Genomic DNA, 18,184 nt, shown 5'->3' on the forward strand with positions numbered 1-18,184 from the left:
AGGGCCGGCGGGGCGAGCCAATCACAGCGTGGCAAGTCAGACAAGTTGCAGACAGGGGAGGTGGAGTGTGTGACTTCAGACGTGATTAGTTTGTATGTCACACACACACACAGAAACACACACACTGACAGAGAGTATTGATCCGGACTGTGGGTCTAACACTTTGATGACATTCACCAACGAGCCAACAGGCTAACAGGCTAAGTTTAATTAGCTCCTGCTTTGTTAACGCGGTTCATCCTCCTCATCATCATCATCATCTGAGGACCATGAGGAAGGTCGCTCTGCTGCTGCTGCTGCTCCTCGGCGTCGCTCTTCTTGTGACCGTCAGCAGATGTGAAGAAGGTAAAACCGAGCCTCACACAACCACGTCTGTACATGTGAGTTCTTCCAGTAAAGATGTGTGCGGCTGATACTTTAACCAGTTCCTGGACACGCTCCGCTAGCTCTGTTAGCATGCTAGCTAGCGCACAGGATGGGCTAATGTCAACAGAGCTGCCACACACACACGCTCATGAACACACCGACCTGACCCCTGCGGATCAGCTTATGAATTCACCTTTTGTGATATAACAGACGTGTCTCTGGAGCTGGTTCAAAAACAGCTGAGCACTATGGGATTTGTAGTTTAGTTTGTAGTCAGAGTTTTCCAACATGTAAACACGTTTTCCTTATCACACAAACACAACAGATCTTCACTGCGGGTGCGCACATCCTATGTTGTGATCACAGATGAGGAACTCCTGCTTTTTTTTGCTTCACTTGCTGCAGAAAACATGGGGTAACACACATTCACACACCTGTAACAAGGACTGTGATGTCATGGACACAATGTGCACATCTGGATATCAGTCAGTTCATGTCCACAACTGTCACAAATACCAATGTGTCTTTTTCCTCACACTCTTCAATCTCAAAATCTCATGGAAATGTGGAACAAAGTAATTTGTGTGGGGGGCGGGGGGTGCTTTCAGATATGAAACCAGTTCTTGGAGGCTACTGGTGCTTGACAAACCAGCTGTTATTTCATCCAACATTTAATTGTGCTCCATATTGACTGAGATATTTGGTGCTAAAGTTCATGTGAGGAGCTCTGTGAGTGAACAAGCAGCATTTGTGGCTCGGGGCTGCAGATTCAAGCCGTTAACATTCATGTTTCTGATTGAATATCCAAGAATAAGAGTGTCTGAATTTGATTTGAAGGAAATCACTAAATTGCCTTGCCGTGTTAAAACAAGCAGGATGATGGTCGCAGCCATATGTCCCAGATTTACTGCTCCTGAAATCAACCCGTATCTCTCTTATTGTCTTTAAGATGCTACAGAGGAGAAGGAGGAGGCTGATGAAGAGGACAGTGATGATGAGGAAGATGAGGATGAAGATGACACGGAGGTGAAAGAAGAGAACGGGGTGCTGATTCTCAACGACAACAACTACGACACGTTCATTGAGGGGAAAGACACGGTTTTAGTTGAGTTCTATGCTCCATGGTACGTTTTGAAGTTCCCCATCTAAAGATGTTTGCTTTATTCATGTTACACTTTATTCAATGCAATTATTTTTGGTTGCTGTCCAAGTGTTAAGATGTTGAGAAGTCAAAAATGAATGGTGCGTGGCGGAGGAGCAGAAGAAACTGAAACCATTCTCTATGCAAATTCTACTGCTTCTTTTCACATCCTCCGTTTTTCTATGTTCCCCCTTTTAACCGTTTAGGTGCGGCCATTGCAAATCGTTTGCCCCGGAGTATGAACAAATCGCTCAGACTCTCAAGGAGAACGACCCTCCCATACATGTGGCCAAGGTGGACGCGACGATAGCCAGCGGGTTGGCGACCCGGTTCGAGGTGTCGGGCTATCCCACCATCAAGATCCTGAAAAATGGAGAGCCGGTGGACTACGACGGAGACAGGACGCAGAAAGGTAGGAGCAGTTTGTTTCCTGTTGTGAAGCGTCCTCACAACCTTTAGACACAAACTCTGCCGCTTTGGAAAAATCGATAGCACTAATATGTTGACTCTGTTTGCTGCAGCAATTGTGGATCGGGTGACAGAGGTAGCTCAGCCAGGATGGAAGCCTCCACCTGAGGCGACACTGGTGCTGACCAATGACAACTTTGATGAGACGGTGAACAATGCAGACATCATCCTGGTGGAGTTCTACGCCCCATGGTCAGTCAGACTGACACCTCAGATTCCTTCAGAAGGGCCTTACTCTTCCATGGAAGTGAGGTTTGAGCATTTTCAATAGCAGCACTTAAGATTCATTATTTACTTGTTATCAATGACCTCCAGGTGTGGACACTGTAAGCGTTTGGCTCCAGAGTACGAGAAGGCGGCCAAGGAGCTGAGCCAGCGCTCTCCCCCCATTCCTCTGGCTAAGGTGGACGCCACCGTCGAGAGCGAGGTCGCCACACGCTTTGGAGTGACGGGGTATCCCAGCCTCAAGATCTTCAGGAAGGGCAAGGTGTTTGACTACAACGGACCCAGAGAGAATCATGGTAGGTGCTTTCTCTGCTGGTTTTGTTTGGGGGGGGGGATGATCCCATAACAACCAAAGCAGCGGAATTTCATTGTGGCGCTAATCGCCAGCTCTAGAATGAAAAGTTAGAGATCTCTTTGTTCTGAGAAATTTGAAAAAGACATGTTGGTCATTGAGAGTTACATGAGATGGTGATGTAACAACCTGGACAACGGTGGGCCACTACAGTCTAGAGATCATTAATGGGCAAGGGATTCAGTTTGCCTTCATGTCGATCTGTGTGCATATTTCACTTCTGTTCCTCCGTCAGCTGAGCTCCACCTCTTTCACTTTCTCATCAGGGATTGTCGACTACATGAGTGAGCAGGCAGGGCCTCCCTCCAAACAGGTCCAGGCAGGAAAGCAGGTGCAGGAGCTCATCAAGGATGGCGACGACGGCGTCATCGTTGGCGTTTTCTCCAGCGACGAGGACGCAGCCTATGAGATCTACATCGAGGCGTGTAAGTAATCCAGCATTTGTTCATGGTTACTGTATGTTCTTGAATTTGGGGCCACCAAGATGTCAACACTTTGAGAGGACTTGGCCTGTAGTTTTACAGGTATTAGTGTTATGGACCATTTGACAAAACATCGCTGACATAGCATTCATGTGAGATCAAATTTGTGATGGGGAATCAATAGCCTTCAGTTCCTTTTATTTTCCTGTTGGAAGTTCCATTCTATCTTTCGTTGATCTGTGGATGTTATTCTCACTGTCGCTCGTCCGTCTGGCAGGTAACGCTCTCAGGGAAGACTTCACCTTCCGTCACACCTTCAGCTCCGAGGTGGCCAAACTGCTCAAAGCGTCACCGGGTCAGGTCGTCATCACCCAGCCTGAAAAGTTCCGCTCCAAGTATGAGCCGGCGTCACACACACTCGCAGTGGAGGTACGAATCTCTATCTCATTATAAAACCCTCGATTCCGTCTTTTCGGTTTTGAATGTTGATACTGCTTTATCCATATCTCTTGTTCTGAAACTTATGAACTCCGTCTTTTTCATTTCATAGGAATCCACAGCCGTGTCAGAGGTGCAGGAGTTCTTCAAAAAGCATGTGATTCCTCTGGTGGGCCACAGGAAACCAAGCAACGATGCTAAACGTTACACCAAACGACCCCTGGTGGTTGTGTACTACGGAATCGACTTCAGCTTCGACTACAGGAAAGGTGAGTTTGTTAAAGTGCTGTCTTGGTTTGGTCTCTGTCAAATGATTTAAATTTTAATCCAGCATATTTTAAAACCTGTAGACAATTTAACAACCTTTTGATGAATCTCTTTATTTTCAGCTACACAGTTCTGGAGGTCCAAGGTGCTTGACGTGGCCAAAGACTTCCCAGAGTACACGTTTGCCATCGCTGATGAGGAAGACTACGCAGAAGAGCTGAAGAGCCTCGGCCTGAGTGATAGCGGAGAGGAAGTAAACGTGGGAATTCTGGCCGACGGAGGAAAGAAGTTTGCCATGGAGCCCGAGGAGTTTGACTCTGAGGTGCTGCATGACTTTGTTATCGCATTTAAGAAAGGTGGGTGTCGAGTGGTTGCTTTTTATCTCCGCACTTCTGATATGATGTATCTATGTATATTTTGTGTAATGTAAGAGGCCGATTTTTATAAAAACATATTTTAACATTTAATATTTTGACAAAATGATCAAAGAAAAAAAAAATCTCTCAGCTTCCAAATATCTGTTTTGGATTTTTAACATTTGCTACTTCTTTCTCTTTTTTCACAGGAAAGCTCAAACCTATCATCAAGTCCCAGCCGGTGCCAAAGAACAACAAAGGACCTGTGAAGGTCGTGGTAGGAAAAACCTTCGACGAGATCGTCATGGATACTCAGAAAGACGTCCTGATTGAGTTCTACGCCCCCTGGTGCGGCCACTGCAAGAAACTGGAGCCTGATTATTTGGCTCTGGGCAAAAAGTACAAAGGGGAGAAGGACCTGGTGATCGCCAAGATGGACGCCTCCGCCAACGACGTGCCAAACGAGAACTACAAAACGGAGGGCTTCCCCACTATATACTTTGCCCCAAGCAACAACAAGCAGAGCCCCGTCAAACTGGAAGGTGGCGACAGAACAGTGGAGGCACTGAGTAAGTTTGTGGAAAAGCACGCCACAAAGCTATCACAGCAGAGAGATGAACTTTGAGACGCCTGCTCCTAACCAGTAGCTTAAGAACTCTTACTGTGCTCGGGCAGAGACTTGGAGGACCCTGAGGGGAGGACCCGAAGAGGGGTGGGGGGGGGCCTCTGAGAGGTTAAACGGTGTTACTAAGTTGCTGTGATGATAATTACGTTCAATCATCATTTTAGTTTCTGTTCATTCAAAGAGATTCAGCTTCTGTTTCTAAAAGCATGTAAGCACTATTGAAGATTTAAGTCTTTTTAAATAAAACTGAAAATGATGGCGGCTCTGCGTGCCAACACAATGTGAGACTCTTTTTGTTACTGTGAATGAAAACATACAAGACAAAAGCTTTGTCAGATATATTTCAAATGTAAGATCCAGCATGAATTTTTATTTTTTAATTCAAGTGTTTTAATGTCATTTTAGAACAATTAGTAAGAGACAGTTAAGGATTTCACTGGCAGGACTCATTCTCACTCACTCTCATTCACAGACAGCAAGGTCAATCAAGTAATCACTTAAAGGCTCATTTATTCTGCCTCTACGCATGAAAACAGAAACAGCTTTTAAAAGCTATGTCATCACTGACTAGTTCCATGTAATATGTGCCTCATGTTGGCACAGTTGTTAGGCAATATATCCACTAGAGGGCAGCACACAGTTGGGTTTCTGACAAACATGTTGAAGTTGGAGGAGATAGTGATTAATGTACCTCATGAGAAACAGGTAAAAGCATCGTTTTTAACTGCTGTGGTCAGTGAGGCGATTCAATATACTCCCACATGTGACCGAAAAATTCTTAGTTCCAATTTCTGCCTGCTTCCTGGAGTTGTCTCACTTGAACCACGAGCTACACTGCCCTCCGTGATTTCCAGTAATACTCTTCCGTACCTGGGAGCTTCCAGAGGACGTGCACAACATCAGACAAAATCAATGCAGAGTGTGGACGGAGGGCTCTGTCTTTCTTTAACATTGAGAATAAATGAGCCTTTACACAAACAAAAAGTCTTGGCTGGAGAGAGATGCACTTGTCACAGGTGACGTCTGAAATATATTATCCATCTAAAAACAACTTGTGAACTTTACAAAATTGGCCGGGTAAGTTCATTGTGCACTTATAATCTTGATAAGCTTTATGTGCATAAGGGCACATATTTTCACTAGCTCTCTCAAAAATATGTTCAAGGTTCTTCACTGATGTGAAATGGGCTCAAAGGCACTTGAAGATACCGGGACTGAGTTTGTTCTGGAGATGCAGCACCGGGTTGGAGGATCGTTAGGAGAACTCCTGAGTGAACCTCAGGTGGAAGTCGCGGATCTTCTCCAGCACAAATTTCAACTTGTCGGTGGGCGGCAGTATGGTCATCCTGCAGAGGAGGACGTAATCAAAAGAGGGGAATCGGGTTAAAGGTGCCACTCAGTTTTTATGTGGATACAACAAAACATTCTTTTAAGGTTTAAACTTAGTGTTTTTAAAGATGGACGATGCGTCTCCTCTTCCACTGTCGAGAGATGAAGCGCAAATAGAGCTGCCATCTCACATTAGATACAGTTTCGAAGTACAACCGAAACACATGCTCCGCCAATCAGCTGTCAATCATGGCGTTTTACCTCATTTTATAGCATTAAATAACTAATTAATACCAATTTATTAAAAAATGAGCATTTGGACATATATAAGTGTGATAAGAACAACCAAAAATGCCAAAAAACAACTTTCAGAAAAAAACATTTGACTTGTTCTCTGACTTTAATACTGCAGCCAGCCACCAGGGGTCAATCATGGTGATTTTGGCTTCACTTTTGGGGAGCAGTCGTCCTCCATCTTTATAAACAGTCTATGGGTTTGAACTGCCAAAGTCTCTTTACTCACCTGAAGTGAAAGGTTCCCTCTCTCTGCCCAAATCCGCTACCGGGCACCAGACAGATCCCCTCCTCCTCCAGCAGCTTCATACAGTAGAACATGTCAGGGATCTGGCCTTCTTCCTACAGACACACACACACACACAAACACATATATTAAGGATTGTCTACAAAGATGAATAAATCAGGCTGACACAGTGTGTAAGCGTGGCCGACCTTGGCCTTGTCGATGGCCTTCTGAGATAAGTTGAGGCGGGGGAAGGTGTACATGGCCCCCTGGACCGGATTACACGTGAAGCCAGGCACTGTGTTGAAGATCTGTTCTGTTAGCCTGGCCTTCTCTGCCAACGCCGCCAGCACCGCCGTCCGCTCCTGCAGGAGAAATAAAAGGTCAAACCGTTAGGTGAGCGCCTGAGGGTTCTGGATCCTCCCAGACAGTGATGTGGGATTGTATTGTTGTAGTGTGACCACCTGAATCAAACTGTGGGAGAACTGAAGCTCAATAAAACACACTGGTTTTCTTTCACTGCAGGACCTTGATATTTATGGTTTGGCTGTGAACCCAATCTTTAAATTGAGACCCAGGAGAGGAAAGTAGAACACTGAGCTGTGCAGCGGGCTCTGCACGTCTTTGTTGCAGTGTAACGTCACACCCTCTGAAGGTGGACGGGAGCAGCAAATTCCAATGTAAGATGACTCTGGGCGAGGTTTACTGTTATTGCTGAACTGGGTTTGAACATTTGACCGACGTGCTGATAAATATTTTGGCGAGGCTCTGGTTCCTACAGGCTGTAATCAAATCCTCGGCAGGTCAGTCATGAGAAAGGTCCTGTGTGTGTTGATTTCTATAGGTGGCGAAGTATAGGGCAGGAACCAATACCTCACGTCACACCATTATATCACAAAAGGTCATTTTTATCTCTAGATACAGAAAATAAACTTTTAGAAAATGCTTAACATCCATAATGATGCTCTCATCCTGAAGAATGCAGTTGTGTTCTATACACAGAGCAATAAATCTCACAACTCGACATTTATAGTATCAGTAAACACACAAACGACTGCAGGCCTAATGGATTCCTTTTAACTGCACAATGCTCTTGCCTGACCATGGGCCTAATGGACACAATAATGTATAATGTAAAATGTATAACGCTTCTGCTCCTCTTGACAGATCTCAAAGTTTATCAGAAACAATGAAGCACAGGTCAAAACAGCTGATTATTCACAACTGACTTAGAGCCACATGAGGACTTTAACACATTCAAAACAGGCTTTGTTACATCCTGGCATTTACAAATATTTGCATAGTGTAAGGACAGCCTGTGTTTGCATGCACTAAGGGTGTTTCCAGAGTGTGTGTTTAAAGGGATAGTTCGTCCAAAAAATTTGAGTTTACTCATTATCTACTCACCACTGAAGCTATGGCGAGTTCTCGTGAGATGAGATCAGCGAGTGAATTTCGTACACTTGGATGACACCACATGAGCAGTATGGAGGCATTTAATGTTTTTCTCTGCCATTTACTTCCATTTTATTGGATTTGGCTGAAACGCTGTTTACCCCTGAAACTCCAAAAGAGTTTTTTGAAGTCAAACACTTTACCCACCTCTCCATCGGCATAGTGTTCAGTAGATAATGAGTGAATTTTAATATTTTGGTAAACTATCCCTTTAATCCAAGTTTATTACCACACCTTCATAAACAGGGTGTAGGACGGCTCGTCGGGCTGCGGGGGGTTGACCACCAGGTCTAGCAGAGCCTGTCCGGGGATGGGGGGACACAGACGCACCGACACCAGTTTGATGAGTTGGGCCTTCACCTCAGGGTCCATGTTGATCACCTCCATGTAACCTCCACGGAATCCACACCTGACAAACACCAGTTGAAAAGGAGAGAGTCAGACATGAAGTGACATTTTCTGGAACTTCACAGCGAGTGAGCAGGTGTGTTGGTGACATTTATAACAAAGCAAAAAATGGAAAAAAACAAGAAGAATACCAATATCTCAGGATGAAAAGGAGGTGCCATAAGGGGAGAAGATGCCCACAAAGATTTCGACTTAGAAAGACGAAGAGACTCGGATGTCGATGTGTTGTAAACAAAACATTTTTTTATCTATAAAATAGTCATAATTTATCTGTCAGCAAACAGCTTATCATTCATACATCCATTCACACTCTAGAAGTTCAGTGTTTTGCCGGAAGACACTTTGGTATGCAGACTGGAGGAGCCAGAGATTAAAAAATATTGACCATCCGACCAGTAGACGACCTGCACTTACCCCTGAGCCACAGTCGCCAAGTGTGTGTATGTGTGTGTGTGTGTGTGGGTGGGTGTGTGTGTGCGCCTCTCGTAACTTACTCTCCCATGTAGCATTTGGAGGTAGAGTGGAAAGAGGCCATCTCCACTGTGCTTGAGTATTCTGGTCCCATCTCAAACAGCACCTTCTTGAAGGAGTGAAATTTACAGCCTTCTGCATACACATTATCCTGGTAGACCTGAAATCAGAAAAACAAATGGAGATAAACATACGATCCAAAAATAATTCATCAGATTATACGTGCAGAATATCTACATCTATCTAATTTCTATATGCACACCAAAATACATGAATAAATAAATATAGCAATACATAAATAAGTAACCAAATCAATTGTGTATGTGATTGTTTGCATTTTTCGTCCTTCATATACATTAAACAAACAATACACTAGGGTTCAGGATCATCAGGTGGAGCCTGAACGCAGCACGCTCTAGAGAAACCCATGTGATTTATCGTTAACCCGTTATTTAAAGACGAGAAGAAACAGGGAGTGGGACAAAAAAAGAGGAAATGACTTGTGTGAATTACTTCATCAGCCATGAGGAAGAGATGCTCCTCTTTAGCGAATCGGATCACGTCTTCGATGCACTGCCTGCTCTGGACCTGACCTGTCAAACCGCACAACGACACAAGTGTGAGGAGGATGAGAAGAGAGGTGCACAGACACAGCGACAACAAAAACAAATCACAAAACATGATCACATGATTTGATATTCAACAATTTATCTCATCCTACCATCTTTACATTGCTGTGTATAACAAATACAGTGTGCAGATTTCTATCTTCATAATGTGCCCTCATAATGAAAGTGACAAAGCTCAGCACTGACGTTAGATCAGTTTTTTTTTTTTATTAATCTTCCTGCTGCCAGCTCATAGCAATTAGCAAACAATGAGTCCGACCACACCTTAGTCACAAGCTGGATGTGTCTGAAACTGGAAACGACACTTGCTGCCGTTTGACATGAGGCATTAGAAAAGGCCCAGTTTTCTATATCTGATTTAAAAACTCCAGCCACGGTTTCATGGCACGTGGTGAGCGCCACACATACCGGTGGGGTTTCCAGGGTTGATGATGCACAGGACCCGGGGGTTGCAGTGCTTTCTGGCTTCGGTCAGTGACCTCCTGAGTTCTGCAACGTCCAAACCCCAACACTTTTCCTCATCCAGGTAGTAATTGATCTGCACGGCAGCCAGGTCGGCGAGGGCGGCCGAGTACAGCGGGTACTGAGGGATGGAGATCATCACCCCCGTACGGTCCCGACCCTCACCGCACACCAGCAACTTCAGCATGGTCTAGATCAGAGAAAAAGAAGGAGAGAAGAAACCTTTATTTTGAAGAAATATAGATTGGCAGGATGTTCATGTGCATAACCAATCCGGCGTGTGTGGAGTGAAACCAACACACATACAGGATACTTAAACACAATCTGACACTAACAACCCCACACAGCAGGTATCTGGCAGTGCAGTAGCTGGGTGTATCTTAGGTCTGTAGGTCATTCAGTAGTAGCCTGATTAGATTGGGTAAAACCAGAGAATGCTGGTCTGACAGGGACAAAGGTCTGCAGGTGGAATGACCCGTTGGCCTTGTATCAAAATACGTCATCTACGCGGGATTAACGCAACACACTGACTGTTGAAAAACAGTTTTGAGGCCAAAGTACGTCAGTGAGACGATGAGGAGTGTGACTTTTACCACGATGGCATCACTGGCCCCGGTGGAGAGGTAGATGTGGTCAGGGTTGGAGGGGATTCCACCGTCTCTCCTCTCGATGAAGCGGGCCACATCCTGACGGATGCACTCGATCCCCTGGCTGGCACTGTACGCCCCTAGAACACAGGACAGTGAACTTCGATTCAAACAGAAAACTCGACATTGATCGGTCCATGTTCTGTTTAAACAGTGTCACAGGCTCGGAGGGTCTGAATGAATGATTAATGAATTAACAAATGGAGGGAGACTTCCGTTGCTGTAAGGAGAGGTTTGGCCAATGCGGTTGGTAGAATGAGGGGGGGAGTTGACTGACCTATACTGTGGCCGCCGCAGGCCTCGAGAATACGCCGCGCTCTCTGTTTGGCGTCTGAGGGAAACTTGTCATCTTCCAGGAGCTCGGGGTAAGAACACAACGCCAAGACCTGAGGTGGAGACCAAAAAGAAAAAATGTAATCCTTAAATCAGTTTTATATGATACACACACACATACGTACATGTACATGTATATATAAATATATCCATCCAATATCTAAACTGCTTAACCACAGGCTTGTGGGGGGAGCTGGAGCCAAGCCCAGCTACAGACACACACACAAGTTGCAAATCCAGTTAAACAGCATACACCTATAATGAGTGCTCCATACATATGATACATAAGCACCTTGACCTGAGGCAAACTTTGCTGAGGGGCACTAACCTGTCGGAAGAATGTGATTGGTTTCTGACCCATGGCGTGGGCGTCGCCGATGTTTGCCTTGATGACTTCTGTGAACGGTTTCTTGACTCCCTGAAAAAGACGTGCAAACAGAGAGACTGTGGAAAAAGCTGGAACTTGGATATGGTGAAAGACAATGTGTGGTGTAAAGTCGTAGAACAGTTACGTGAGACGTGAGACATGAGTCAACACGTAGAGCTACAGGTTAATGACACCACAGTGGATTAAAGACAGATTTAGTGATATTGGTTCTTAGAGGTCATCACCATGAGGAACACATACTGTCCCACGCCCTCCCTCTGTGGTGAGCGAATGAAATGAGTCACATATCCCACCCTTTTATATTGCTACCAACAAACACATCCCCCCCGGGAGCCCCTGAAACACCCACACAAGCATCTTCTCTCATTAGCGGCCTTTTCTTTCACACAGACCCCGGCTGGAGTCGATTTTGGCCCAGTGCAGCAGGAGCTGGACAATACTGCTGCTGCTGCTCACAGAAAACACAAACCCCTCAGTGTTTGGAGTTGTAATGCTCAAAAATCACTGGCTTAGTAAGAAATTGCATGATGAGCTTGGATCGTTTCATTTCACTCCTCATCTAAACCCTTTTGCTGCTTCAATCCACTCACTCTTCCTCTCTATTGAATCAGCATGTCCCAAATTGGATGCTGCAGGCTCTGGTTTGGTGCCTGCTGGACTGTTCTGCTTACATAAGTATCATCTTCCCATATTTAAGACTTTTAAAGGGCCTAAAATTCAGGTATATCCGTTTTATAATCCCTTTCCCAGTCTTGTGAAAGCTGCACAAATCATACAACATGCAAATCAGCAGATCAGTGCCAGGGCCTCACCCATGTGATTGAAAATGAAGCTAGATTTCTTTTCTTCTCTTCTCTCTCAACACACATTCAAACAAAGTTCCACGTGGCTGTTTGAGTTTAAGCACAGGAATGTCCTGTCATCACTTTAAAGCTACAGACAGACCTGCTCTCACTAAGACTCAACTGCAGTCACCTGAACCTGTGTTACATTTCCAATCATGACTTTAAGTTGATCTTGATCATGATATTCATATGTTAATGGCCAAGCCGTTATCACAAGTCTTTCATTTCTCCCCCGCAGAGATTGGCACGGCAAAAAAAATAAACAAAGCACAATTGGCCTGTATGTAAATAACTTGTTTCTCAATAACCTTTACATGACCTAAGTACTCAGAGCACAGAACACTTGTGCTCACTTTTGAATATCTTTAAAAACTTGTTTACATGATCTTTGTCATGATTCAGCATGTTTTACGACATAAAGTTACCAGGAAACGGGCCTCCAGGGGCACAGGTCGAACTTTTCTCTTGTCAATATTTTCATTTCTGTGTCCTTGCATGACAGCAGGAGTGAGACCTGCAAGGCACCCTGGGTAGAGAGATAAGTAAAACGTGATGTGATTGAAATCTCAGTAACTGGATGCCGCACGTTTCCTTTTTAGTCCCTGTCCCTGCCTGCTCCCCAGCAACAAAGACGCTGCTGTTCTGTGGGGGAGCTGGGGGGGGAGAAGCCGCTCGCTTCCCCCCAGTTCAGCACCGAGTTCTCCAGCACCACCAGGCACCGATCACGCAGGCTGGACCAGTGAACCTTGCAAAGCTAAGAGGGGTCAGCGGGATGAATGGAGCCTAGCCTGACAACCGTGAGGAATTCACATTTCACTCAGTCTTGTGACGCAACCTTAAAACTATCATCCTAGTGAGAGCTTTCAGGATACGATCACTGGAAGTGTGCTTATTCAATCTCTGACTGACGCAAATGGAAAAGGAGCCACTGCTTCTCGGCTCATGTGATTTGAATCAACAGCACTGATACGATTCCAACTGAGATGAAACTGGGAGGAGAGAGAATTCAGGTGGATTCTTTTTATGATCTCTGGCTCTATTGTCGCCTCGTTTATGTTACAGACACTTGCAGACTGAATGAGATCCAGGACTGAATTAGATCACTGTCAAATGTCTGGATGAGGATTTATAAGAGTCATCACTGCACCGGCACACATATACACACAATTGCATAAAAACTGCTGAGCCATCAGCCAAAAGTGTTTCAGTCGCAGATGTGACAGGAAGCAAACTCCAGAGGAGTAGACTGAGCTGCGGTTGTATGAACCCTCCTGACCTCCTGGTGCTTCCTTTATCTGGACACATTTTAATCAGCTGATGCTTAACAGGTGACAGTGAAAATTAAAGAGGAAACTTTCTTTTGTCTTTTCAGCACAAGCAGTGTTTTCTCAGGAAAATCACAATTAAAAAGTAACTCACACACTATCAGCATGTCATGCACGAAGCAGGTTTGCCGAAACACATATTTTTCCATCTAATGTTTCGCTCTTATTTTTCTGGACTTTAGAGCTGACCTATCTCATTTAAACCTTTAAAATTCATGAATAATAAACGTCATAAACGTTTATTATTCATGAACCGCAGCAAAGATTCCGGTCAATCATAACATTTTGTTTTTGGCATTCCCTTTCTCGAGCGGGGGCAAAAAATTGTGGACTACCAAGAACTCTGGCGCTTTTTGCCTATAAAAGAGAGAGAGAGAGAGAGAGAGAGAGGCCCTGCATAACGCTGCCGGGACCTCACAGCTGCACCAAGCTCTTCCAAGGAAGTGTCTGCGGGAGGAGGGAGGTGGGCAAAGGCACAAAGACAAAACAGGGCAGAGAATGAATCCTCTCCTCTTATGTAATAACCATCCTCAACGTACAGAGCCACCTCGGGGCTATAGAGTTTGCTCAGAGAGGCCCCTTCCTCCAACGGCTCTGTTACGTGTCCTGTAAAGAGAACATAACTGCAGAGAGTTGCATCAACGCTTTTTAAAAAGGGTCTTCCACTTCAAGCTGCGTGTCCTTCCTCGGGAGGGAACAGCAGATCAATATGAGCACAGCAGAATGTAACATGAGTTGTTATGCACGGGAGAGCCGAGGCTGAGGAACACGAGGGACTCTGGTATGCAAGGACATTTAAAAGCTGACCCTCTGTCCACGGCCCTTTCACTCCCTCAGCCAGTCAGCAAAAAATCAACAACAACTGCTCTTAATACTTCTTTCATCTCTGACATTATTATATCTATTTCCAGCATTAAGACAGGTGCCCAATACCAGGACCCTGAAACCACAGCAGATAAATGGAATTCAGCTAATTTAAATGTTAGCAATCACATATCTGCTTTTTTCACTGTGACAGGTTTACATCCCCTCAATGAAGAAAGGCCTATTGTTAGTTTTTTTATTAAATCACGCTTGGGATTAAGTATTACCCTATCATGAACTCTATAAGACTGTACATTACGTACTCTAACATGCACTGCAAATACTTTAAATATACTCCAGTGGAGTTCAAAGTCTATTATTTCATCCTGTTGTTGAGCTGCAGTTGGGAACTACTTCAGCGAGGTACAAGTACTGAAAAATGGTACTTAAGTAAAGTAATTGAGTACATTTCTTTGGTTTCTCTCCAGCAAAAATGTGATACTTAAAGTAGAAATACTGAAGAGCTTTACTTGTAGTGCTGCCCAGTGCCAAATCCACTGAAACACTTTTCTATTATTATACATGACGTCCTATAATATATATATATATATATATATATGTTTCAGTGCTTTAAAGAAAAATAATAAAGATGTGAAATATGAAATGCCTTATTAAACTCCTGTGTTTACCTCTTTCAGCTCCTTCTCTATCTGCACCGCTCTCTGGACGATGGGGCCCCGGACCGCGTACTCCACCCGCTTCACGTTGGGGTTCATGTTCTCCAGAGTGAGCACCCGGCCGCGGGGCGACCCCCCGTTCGCTGCCTCCTGGGACATCTCGGTCTCCCGCAGTGGATCTGAATCGCAGCCGGAGAATTGACAGCGGTGGTTGCGGGAGGATTTGTGCCGGTGGTTGAAGCAGGAATCGGCTCCGCTCGTGTGTTGACTTCCCCTCCTGCAGCTCCTCAGCTCCGTGTCAGTGGACTCCCTCTGTTCATATTCCCACTCCACGCCACGCCTCGCTCGCTCCTGCTCCTGGTTGGTTGGATCTTCAACTTCAACTTCGCCTCTGGCCCCAGCAGCGTGCCAAGAGACGCCTTCAGGATCTGTAGGAAAACACACAACTTTCATGCAAGGTCAAGAAACCGTTTTGCTTTGAAGCTTCAAAGAACACTTTTGGGTATAACTACGGTGGAGGAGAGAGCTCAACGCACTGCAAATTAAGAAAACACATGAAAATAGAAAAAAAAATGCTGATGAACATGGCTGTAGTTCAGAGTTTGTCTTTCACACATGAAGAATGCAGCAGTAGATTGTTTGGGTCAGACATGCTCACAACAACAGGACAATGTTCGGAAACACTCAGTTGAGGGGATGGTGTTTTGGTGTTTTGGTTGATCATTGTTTTTAAAAAGAAAACATAAATACAGATAATTTAGGCACAATGTCACTGGCACATGTAAAGAAGAGTAAGTATAGAAAAGTGACATACAGAACAAATTCGTAAGTATACATACAGGGTAGAGAGTGCTGGAGGCAGGACATGATGTATACATTTAAATGTCTGAGGCAACTGACTCGGACTTCACGTACAGTCCCTCAAGAGAAATTCAGGAATATGTCCGTATATGTCAGTGAAAAAGTTTAACTTGGAAGCTTCTCTTTTGCAAAAGAAGATAAGTAATTCATTGAGGAATCCAGGTGTCTCTTCTAATCTAAATGGAATGTTTTCAAACAGGTCTCAGAATTCCTTTCACAGAACTCAGAGCCAAATCAGTTTGGCTTGAAGAACAGCCACTACACTGATACAGTTCTCTTCTCTGTGACTGAAGACCTGCAGGCAGATGCAGAGTCTACCACTCAGGCCTCAGTTCTTATCTTTCTGAACTTTTCAGTAGCTTTTAATTGCATTAATCTCTAATCATTCTGATATGGGCATCTAGGGCAAAGTGCTTTCTTGGTTTGAATGCAATCTCACTGGACATTATTTCATTGTGTCATGACGATGACAATCGTTATTATCCCATCCCCTCCCCACAGGAGAGTCCCTCTCTATCTATGAGAAGCTCTTATCTCTTCTGATATCAAGTCTATGGTGCCTAATTAAAAATGACTGTGATGCTTTCCTGCACTTTGTCTTATTGACCAAACTTAGATCTTAATGCTTATTCTGTTAGCTGAAGCTTTAATAATATCACCTGGTTGTAAGTCACCTTGGATAAAAATGTAGAGTTAATGTCGGGTCATATAAATAGATAGCTAAAAATACGAAAGTTTAATGTATAATTCCAAAGCCTCACAAGCCAAGAATTGTCCTTATCAGTGGTTTATAATTCGTCCAGAAGTTACTGCTCAACAGGCTGGAAAAGTGGGTGGGACCTGCTGTCACTGAGTTCAACATAAAGTCTGTGTTAACTGGCTCAGATCACCGGGCACAACTTTGTGTCAGTTGGTGATGAATAATCTGAGCAAACAAAAACAAACTCACACATCCAACTTACCAGATATTAAAAATGATCAAAAACCAATTCTGTGGACATCCTCCAGAGGTCTTGTCTTTAAAAACTTCTTAACTGTGACATGCCCACATGCTTTCAATGAAAAAGCAAATTGTTACTATTGAAACAATTTTTTTTACTTTAAATTGTATTTTTCATAATTTTGGCAAGAAATATTTTTGCACTGTTCACGTGCTCCCTTCCATGAACATGAGACATCTAAAATAAAGTTGTACATTGGCAAAACCTGTAGCTTACACTAATGCCAAGTTACCCTTTCAAATTCTGTTTTAGGGGAAACAGACTGAAAAAAAAGATCTATATCACACCAATGGAATGATGTTAGTCCAGAATAGCCAGTTATCGAGTATGAACATGGAAATACGAGAAGACTAAGCCGCTGATTTGTTTGCACTTTCTTTGGGCAATTAACTGTGTGAGGAGGACAGAGTGAGAAACTGAGAGAACCCCTCCCTCTTGACAGTCGCGAAGACATTCGATATCCCAAACTTACAAGCATGTGATGCCCCAGTGACTTCAGTGTGTCACGATGGGCATGTTATGGCAACGTCACAGAACACAGCCTGTTAAATTTAGCCTGTGACTAATTTGAAAGTATAGATCAACGTCACATATTAAATATTAGAGTAAAACAGGCCCCTATTTCCTAAATCTACTGCCGGTAAATATGTAAGGTCAATATATTTAAATTTTGCTCACCTCAGTGTAGTGAGAAGAGCAAAGGTCAAATAACCCGAAGCTGTCACATGATAAACCTTGTCCAAGAACATGTTAGACTCCATCATCCATATACGGTATAGCTGATGTCACTTAGAGACATTACAATGTGGCGTATGACATTTAGAGCATATGCCAAACTCAATGCTCTAAATATACAATATTGCATAAGCCATTAAGAAGCTATACAGTACGCCATATACAATGTAGAGTGTATAGAATATGCTCTTCTTCTGCTGTTACATCTCCAGTTGTACAACTGGAGTTTCATGACAGTTTCAATTTTCAAAGTAAAAGATTTGATTTCAATTTAGAGGTTTGCAAAGTAAAAAAGTAAAGCAAACTAGAAAAGTAAAATGGCAGAGAATACATTCAACATAAGAAATGATAAAAAACCTGAATATGTGCAGGTTCTAATCTCCTGAACCTTATGGGGGAAAGTCAACAGACAAACACACAAACCGCCCTCCAGTCATAGCAGAAAGATACGAGATAGTGAAGATTAACAGGAACTGTCTTAGTTGGTCGGTAAATAGTCTCACACTCACATTGCATGTCATTTGGCTGACACTTTTGTCTAAAGCGACTTACAATTAGTACACTCAACATCTATGAGGGGCCATTTAGGGGTTCAGTATCATGCCAAAGACACTTCGGCATGCAGATGGGGAAG

General features: G+C 43.9%; 2 protein-coding genes across 2 annotated transcripts; one reads left to right on the forward strand and one right to left on the reverse strand.

Moving 5' to 3' along the window:
• The first annotated feature begins 54 nt into the window (after nucleotides 1-54).
• pdia4 (protein disulfide isomerase family A, member 4) lies at nucleotides 55-4,940 on the forward strand. Its single transcript, XM_062379474.1, has 10 exons — nucleotides 55-345; nucleotides 1,316-1,490; nucleotides 1,714-1,919; nucleotides 2,029-2,167; nucleotides 2,291-2,496; nucleotides 2,819-2,977; nucleotides 3,252-3,403; nucleotides 3,525-3,681; nucleotides 3,802-4,035; nucleotides 4,245-4,940. The coding sequence occupies exons 1-10, from the start codon at nucleotides 270-272 to the stop codon at nucleotides 4,658-4,660; spliced, it is 1,920 nt and encodes a 639-aa protein (XP_062235458.1). The 5' UTR covers nucleotides 55-269; the 3' UTR covers nucleotides 4,661-4,940.
• Nucleotides 4,941-5,010: 70 nt separating this feature from the next.
• Nucleotides 5,011-15,262, reverse strand: si:ch211-217a12.1 (alanine aminotransferase 2-like). Its single transcript, XM_062379476.1, has 11 exons — nucleotides 14,966-15,262; nucleotides 11,243-11,332; nucleotides 10,859-10,967; nucleotides 10,528-10,661; nucleotides 9,881-10,124; nucleotides 9,357-9,436; nucleotides 8,867-9,003; nucleotides 8,199-8,373; nucleotides 6,719-6,874; nucleotides 6,513-6,625; nucleotides 5,011-6,006 (listed from the first exon to the last, which is right to left on the reverse strand). The coding sequence occupies exons 1-11, from the start codon at nucleotides 15,110-15,112 to the stop codon at nucleotides 5,916-5,918; spliced, it is 1,476 nt and encodes a 491-aa protein (XP_062235460.1). The 5' UTR covers nucleotides 15,113-15,262; the 3' UTR covers nucleotides 5,011-5,915.
• Between the last annotated feature and the right edge of the window lie 2,922 nt (nucleotides 15,263-18,184).

This window comes from Platichthys flesus, chromosome 21 (assembly GCF_949316205.1).
Source record: "Platichthys flesus chromosome 21, fPlaFle2.1, whole genome shotgun sequence".
NCBI lineage: Eukaryota > Metazoa > Chordata > Actinopteri > Pleuronectiformes > Pleuronectidae > Platichthys > Platichthys flesus.

Excerpts from the sequence above, each read along its gene's own strand:
- pdia4 (XM_062379474.1), top strand. The coding sequence starts at position 270 with ATGAGGAAGGTCGCTCTGCTGCTGCTGCTGCTCCTCGGCGTCGCTCTT. Across the intron at positions 1,491-1,713 it reads GTTGAGTTCTATGCTCCATG|GTGCGGCCATTGCAAATCGT; the intron begins GTACGTTTTGAA and ends TTAACCGTTTAG. Across the intron at positions 1,920-2,028 it reads CGGAGACAGGACGCAGAAAG|CAATTGTGGATCGGGTGACA; the intron begins GTAGGAGCAGTT and ends TGTTTGCTGCAG.
- si:ch211-217a12.1 (XM_062379476.1), bottom strand. The coding sequence starts at position 15,112 with ATGTCCCAGGAGGCAGCGAACGGGGGGTCGCCCCGCGGCCGGGTGCTC. Across the intron at positions 6,875-8,198 it reads CCTACACCCTGTTTATGAAG|GAGCGGACGGCGGTGCTGGC; the intron begins GTGTGGTAATAA and ends TTTCTCCTGCAG. Across the intron at positions 6,626-6,718 it reads AGGCCATCGACAAGGCCAAG|GAAGAAGGCCAGATCCCTGA; the intron begins GTCGGCCACGCT and ends GTGTGTCTGTAG.